A 7,100-nucleotide genomic window follows, 5' to 3' on the forward strand; every position below is an offset into this window, starting at 1 on the left:
TAAGGACAGAAGGGTGTCGTATGCTGTAAAGCCCTGTGAGGCAAATTGTGATTTGTGATATTGGGCTTTATAAATAAATAAAATTGATTGACTGATTGTTGTAACAATGCTTCTTGGCAATAAATCAGTCAATCAATTTTATTTATAAAGCCCAATATCACAAATCACAATTTGCCTCACAGGGCTTTACAGCATAAATAAAATTGTTAAATTGCCAATGTGTCTTGTTTCTTCAGACTTCAGTCATCCAATCCACCAAACAAAAGTGAACAGCCAACAAAAGCTGTTTGGCATAAGCAGAGAAGATTTGGCAAATGTTTCATGGGCTCATCCCACAAATACATGATCCTCACAAATGTGGCTCCATTTAAAAGGGAAATAAACAGGCTTTGCAACGGTATAAGATTTATTTATTGTGTGTGTGTGTGTGTGTGTGTGTGTGTGTGTGTGTGTGTGTGTTAGTTTTACATCATCAGTTTTCATAAAAACCAGAAAGTGAATCTAAAGCTTTGACATGGAAACAGTGATGATGTCATCACCCAGAGCTCTGCTGTCTCCATGTTATCATTATTATTAATTAGCGACCTGGGCTCTGCAGTGACCAGCACCTGGACACAGTGTCTCAGGAGGCAGTGAGGGACAGACAGAGACTGAGTCCAGGTCCCCGCTGTATAAACTGGTCTGACTGGTGTCTGGTCTGGAGGGTGCAGGTGGAAACTGAGTGAGGAAGACTTTCCTTCCTCATCGTCACACGTGTGTCCCCACGGCAGCAGAAACCCTCAGAGGGAGCTTCCTTCCTGTTTACACAGATCCTTCGCTCTTTCTTTTCTGTCTAAACCTAAACTGAGCTCAGCTTCCTGCCGTCTCGTCTCTTCGCCGTAAATGTAAACCGAACATTTCGGGGGTTAAACCGCTTCCTGAGCTGCTCGCTGAGTGACATCACAGACGGGTTTTACTCTGATTCACAGGACACCAAGAAGTCAGAGTGGAACCTGAAGAAGTCCTGAGTCTGAGAGGAGGGGAAGGTTCATGATTCAGCTCTTTGAGTTTCCAACCTTTCATTAACCCTTCGATCCTCAGCGCCGCTTCAACCCGTCTGAAACAACCATCGCTAACACGTCAGTGTCTCCTCCATGGAAACGCCACAGACGCAACGACGGAAACATTTCATACAAATTTCATTAACTTCAGAAACTCTTTGGGAACGTTACGTCCCCTCCTTCGCTCCTGTCCACCGTCTCCTGAGGCCCCTGAAGGGCCCCGAGCCGCAGGCTGGAAACTGACGTCATGTTTTACTGAATCATCATTAACGAGACAAAAACTGACACGTGGACAATTATTATGACTAATAATCATTATTAACATTATCACACACACACACGTTTAATCCCGACAGGTCGTTCATCTTTTACATTTTTTTTTTAAAATCTGAATAAAGACGACATTAAAATCTGATTCAGTCGTGACTCAACTCATCTTTCATATATTTTGACAAACAATGAAACAAAAAAGTGAAATCATCTCAACATGTTCTTCATTTATTAATTCAGTTCTGTCTGTAAAAGGTTTATTTTTTAATTAAATAAGAAAAATAATAAGATCTTTATTGTCTTCCTTAGAAGAAATTTGTTTTGGACCTGCGAGAGACCGTCCACCGTCACACAGCTGCCACATATAGAGACAACATATAAATTAAGAAGACAAATATATACCTCCCAAATGGACAAATGAAGTCAATGTCAGACTTCTCAGGGTCAATTAAAATAAAGCTGTATGATGTAGTATTTTAATCTTCCACATGTAGGGAGTTTTTAGGAAAATAAGCTGAAACGAAACACTACATGACCATAAGTATATGGACACAGTTTGCCTCTGACTCTATATTAATGAATGGGGCTGCAGCATTAAGGTGTCCACATACTTTTGGACATAAAATAATGTAGTTTATTTCTTGTATTTGTGTTTCATTGTAGTTTTTACTGAGTAATTCTGTAGTGACAGTCATAGGGAGACACCTCAGACGCTGTCAGGGCGGGGGGGAGGGGGGGGGCGTGGTGAGGAGGGGGGTGAAAAGGGAAATTTCCAAATTTCGTAGAATTCTTAGGTTTGATTTTGATTTTGCTTTGAAGACATCAGAGTTTCAGTTTCTGAAGCTTTATTTAAACCACAACATGACAGAGGCTCATCACAACCACAACAAGCAGCAGCCTGAGGGAGAACCAGACCAAGACCAGGACCTCAAGGATCTCCAGGACTTTGAAGACCTCCAGCAGCACAGCGACGCCACACTGACGGTGAGTTGATTCATGTGTTTGTGTCTCGTTCTCAGAGTTTGTAAATCATTTATAAACTGGTGACGAGAGAGAAATCAATAAATGATTATTGATTCGTTTCAGACTGATTTTAATCGTCAGGATTTATTATTATTATTTATTATAACGTCTGACTGTCTCTGCCTTGTTTGTTTGTTTGTTTTCTGACAAGGTTTGAAAATAATTAACAGGTTAAAAAAATAATTATTCATTTTACTGTAAACTTTGTTTTTAGCTTCAGACTGATTGATTTCGTAATTTAGTGATTAATTCAGTCGTCAATAAGTGATGATATTTACGCAGATGTTGTCTCTGAATCGAACGCAACTGGTTCGATTCAGTTGCCTTGAGATAATTATAAAATAATCATTAATTACATAAAGTTCACAGTTTGAATACTCTAACTACTTTCATACTTGGATACTTTTACTGAAGGACCATCTGACAGTAACAGAGTATCAGAGACGTGTTGTTGGTGATGAGGCGTCGCTCGTCATTTTCACACTCGTCGATAGAAACAAGTTCAAATGTGTAAAAATGTTCAACAACTGTGGAATGATCATTTCCACAGTCGTTCATGTTCATACATGACATCGAAGATGACGACAGCTCACAGTCATGGTAAGAACGCCACGTGATTTCCACTGGTCGCGTTTCCTCGTCCGCGGCGGTCAGAAACATCGAGTGTTGGAGCAGAGGTGGAAAAATTAGTCAGCCAATAGAGACGCTGATTCAACTGTTTCATTTCATTAATGCTCAAACTTTATATTATTAATACGTTTTTGTCAATGTGCAGACGTGTGACTCCGATACTGACGTTAATGTATGTTCATATATGTTCATATATGTTCATGTATGTTCATGTATGTTCATATATTCATATGAATGTGTTTAATATCAGTTTTCAGTGTGATTTTATTTCCAGTGAAATGAAACTTGACTTCATGGTGTTGCCGTCTTTGTCATATTTTCACCTCTGATGTTTCAATCTGAAAAACTTCAACCATTCATTTTATTCCTACGCTCAGTGAACACCTCATCGATCAGGTTCAGGTTCAGGATTTGTGTGTGGGGGTTATGATGGTCTGGATCAGGTCTGTCTTTCAAGATTCAAGATTCAAGACCTTTATTTGTCCCCGAGGGACAATTGATTCTGCCGCAGTAGCAATAAAAACAACAGCAACAAACAACAATGACAACAACAAGGCTGACACACACAAGGCAACAGTCACACAAAATGAGTCGCAACTAAATAAATAAAAACACATACTTGAATAAAATATGAACTAATGATGATGCTACCTGGACTGTACAGAGTTAAGCAGTGAGATGGCAGAGGGTATGAAGGAGAATTTGTATCTGTCTTCATACACAGGATTGTATATTATCATAATCACACATCAAATAGAAACAAACGAGCAGGTTGTTTAAAGCTGTGATGAATCAAATGAAGGTCTCAGGAGACTTTGAACCAGGGTTTGGATTCAGGTTCAGGTTCAGGTTCAGGGTTGAGTTGGTACCTTCAGTGTGTTTGTGGTCCTGCCATCAGGTCGGTTCAGAACATCTGAAGTCATCAGATTCTGACTGTTTTACCTTTGACAGAGGAAGTGATGTAACAGATCTGAGCTCTGGACGTCCGTCCTTCAGGCCTTCAGGCGCCGACTCTGGGACGCTCTGTGTTGGTTCACATACAGATTAATGATAATAAAGGTTTGAATGAACAGACGAAGGTGAATTCGTCATTAGTCTGATCAAATTAAATGTTTTAGAGTCTGAGGTGAGACGAGAACCTCGACAGCATCAGTCCAACATCAAACTGTCTCCACAGAGAGACATACCAACAGCTGCAGACCCAGACCAGATCCTCCAGACCTCACTGTGAGACTCAGACACATTAAATTTATTAATACCACGCTGAAAGACTGTGAACCTGCAGGAACCTGCAGTGACTCACCTGGTCCAGGTCTCTGCTGCTGTGGTCTTGAGGTACCTGAGGGAACCTGCAGTGACTCACCTGGTCCTGGGCCATTGTGGTTTTGGAACAGACGCTGGATGACTCACACAGGTAGATGGCTCCTGATTGGTTCTGACATCCAACCAATTTCCTCCTCTGTGTTCCAGGTTATCTGAACTCACCTGAAGCTGCCGACTTACAAAGCACACCTGAACCATCTCAGTCCGGCTCAGACCACAACCAGGACCAGGATCACCTGAAACACCAGGACTCACCTCAGGTAAAGGTTTTTAAAACTCAGAACATCCGTTTGTCTTTTTCTGTAGAACCTGAGCTAAAACTGAGATCTGTTCAGAACCTCAGGACTGTCAGAGCCAGACCCACCTGAAGGACCAGCTGAAACAGAAACCATCAGAACCATGACGGTGTCCTCAGTCCTGCTCGTCCTTCTGCAAGTGTGCAGCCTCCACCTGATGGTGGTTGCCATGCCGACCTGTAAACTGGAAGGGAACCTGATTCAGTTGGCCCACAACCTACTCAGAGACCTGGTGCGACCTTTGACCTCCAAACACCAGCACTCTTTGATCTTTATATTCTTCAGGTCACATTTAAGGGTTTGTCACACCTCAGCTTTAGCTTAGCATTAGCTCACATTATCTGGGTCAATATCTGTTTATGTGTAGCTTAGCATTAGCTAACAATAACTGGGTCAGTATCTGTCTATGCATAGCTTAGCATTAGCTACCATTAGCTGGGTCAGTATCTGTCTATATGTAGCTTAGCATAGCTGGGTTAGTAGCTGTCTATATGTAGCTTAGCATTAGCTAACATTAGCTGGGTCAGTATCTGTCTATATGTAGCTTAGCATTAGCTACTGTTAGCAGGTCAGTTGTTGATAAAGGCTGGACTATTTCCTGTCTGTCGTGTAGGGGACGTTTCCTGCCCACTGCCTGCCGTATAACGCCAACATCACCTTCCCACACTCCGTCTTCCCTGCGGTCACAACCAATAAACCTCAGGTAAGCCTCTTACCTCATCAGAGCCTCTCAGCCAATCACAGAGCCTTTGACACTCTGAGCCTGCCGTTTGAAATACTGACCTCTGATTGGTTCCTTGCAGTGCCACCAAGCATCGTGGGTGGTGTATGAATCACTGCAGGGGGCGGGGCAGATTTTTGAGGATTATGACGTACCTGTCGGAGAGGGCGGAGTCACCTGGGACGACCAGAAACTCGCTAAGTTCCAACACCTGCAGGAGCGACTGCTGGATCAGGGCAGCTGTGTGAGTACCTGTCTGTCTGTCTGTCTGTCTTACTGTCTCTTTGTCTGTCAGTCTTTCTGTCTGACCATCTGTCTGTTTGTCTTACTGTCTGCCTGTCTGTCCATGTGTCTATCTGTCTGCCTGTCTGTCCATGTGTCTATCTGTCTTTCCACCTGTCTGTCTGACCCATCTGTCCCTCTGTCTGTCTGTCTCCAGTTGTCCAGCGTTAACGGTTCAGAGGTTGTGTCTTCGTACTTCAGTCATTTGACGGCGGCTCTGCAGCAGCAGGTAAACTTGATTGATTTGATATTGACACATCGTATCAATAGGACAAAGGACTGTCAGTCAGAGTGTGTGGACCAATCAGAGCTGAGGGGGCAGGTTTTTCTGTGTGTCACTCAGGATAGCTCAGCCTGTGGATGGATGGCTCTGTGGAGAGATCTGCTCAGGGTCCTGAAGTTCGCCCTGCAGAAGCACTACCACACCTGTTTCACCTGGAGACGCCATGCCCACTGAGGAAAGACGTCACGCCCACTGAAGACCAACTAATTATCATGCTGACTGAGAATATTTATCTATTTATATATTGACCAAGTTATTTATCTCTTTATTTATTTACATATTTATTGAAAAGTTTTTTATTTATTTTTTATATTTGATACTTCATATCATATTTATTTTTATTTCTGTTTGTATCAATGTGAAACTGAGTCACATTAAAGCATCATGAAAGAAAATCTCTCTGACCTTTACCCTACTTTATAACACACACACACACACACACACACACACAGTAAACATGCTGACTCAGCTGCGCAGTGACTCACTCTGTGTCGCAGCTGAGTCAGCATGCTCAGATAATTAAAGGTTCATTAAAAGTTTAACGTCTCAGTTTTATCGTCAGACATCTTTTTAGTTTTGGATATAAATGTAATTTAACTCGTATCTGAACTCAAATATTAAAAAGAACGTATTCTATTGTTTAATGACCCTGTAGATACTAACACAGCTAATGTTAGCTGATGCTAAGCTAACCTGAGACAGATACTGACCCAGCTGATATTAGCCAATGCTAAGCTAACCTTGGACACATAGTGATCCAGATAATATTAGCTGATGCTAAGGTAACATAAGACAGATACTGACCCAGTTGATATTAGCTGATGCTAAGCTAACGTCAGACAGATAGTGACCCAGGCAATATTAGCCGATGCTAAGGTAACCTCGGACACATAGTGATCCAGGTAATATGACACACAGAGCCTCCTGTGTTACAGATTATAAAGCCTTTCTGACTGTGTCGAGGTTTAAACATGACCGTAAACAGGAAGCTGCTGTCTGTCCTGTGAGAACCCAACCTGTGAAAAAGAGTCACTGATATGATGCAGACACAGTAGTTTTAATTATTCAGCATGTCTCAGTGAGGTGAAACTGCTGCAGTGTTTTCCTCTGGAGTAAATTTACTCAGTTGCGGGGATGTGTTGGGAAAAGTTCTGAACAGGAGCAGACATCTTGCTGAGACACAGGGGAGATATTAAAGTTCAGGGGCCTCATTTATCAACCGCACGTAGAAA

At 42.2% G+C, this 7,100-nt stretch overlaps 1 protein-coding gene across 1 annotated transcript; it reads left to right on the forward strand.

Annotated features, from left to right (window-relative positions):
* The first annotated feature begins 4,684 nt into the window (after positions 1–4,684).
* On the forward strand, positions 4,685–6,042 carry ifnphi3 (interferon phi 3). Its single transcript, XM_049560963.1, has 5 exons — positions 4,685–4,814; positions 5,196–5,285; positions 5,386–5,547; positions 5,743–5,814; positions 5,929–6,042. The coding sequence occupies exons 1-5, from the start codon at positions 4,686–4,688 to the stop codon at positions 6,040–6,042; spliced, it is 567 nt and encodes a 188-aa protein (XP_049416920.1). The 5' UTR covers position 4,685.
* The last annotated feature ends 1,058 nt before the right edge of the window (positions 6,043–7,100 follow it).

The sequence above is a fragment of the Epinephelus fuscoguttatus genome, linkage group LG19 (genome assembly GCF_011397635.1).
Source record: "Epinephelus fuscoguttatus linkage group LG19, E.fuscoguttatus.final_Chr_v1".
Lineage (NCBI taxonomy): Eukaryota > Metazoa > Chordata > Actinopteri > Perciformes > Serranidae > Epinephelus > Epinephelus fuscoguttatus.

Excerpts from the sequence above, each read along its gene's own strand:
- ifnphi3 (XM_049560963.1), top strand. The coding sequence starts at position 4,686 with ATGACGGTGTCCTCAGTCCTGCTCGTCCTTCTGCAAGTGTGCAGCCTC. Across the intron at positions 5,548-5,742 it reads TGCTGGATCAGGGCAGCTGT|TTGTCCAGCGTTAACGGTTC; the intron begins GTGAGTACCTGT and ends GTCTGTCTCCAG. Across the intron at positions 5,815-5,928 it reads CGGCGGCTCTGCAGCAGCAG|GATAGCTCAGCCTGTGGATG; the intron begins GTAAACTTGATT and ends TGTGTCACTCAG.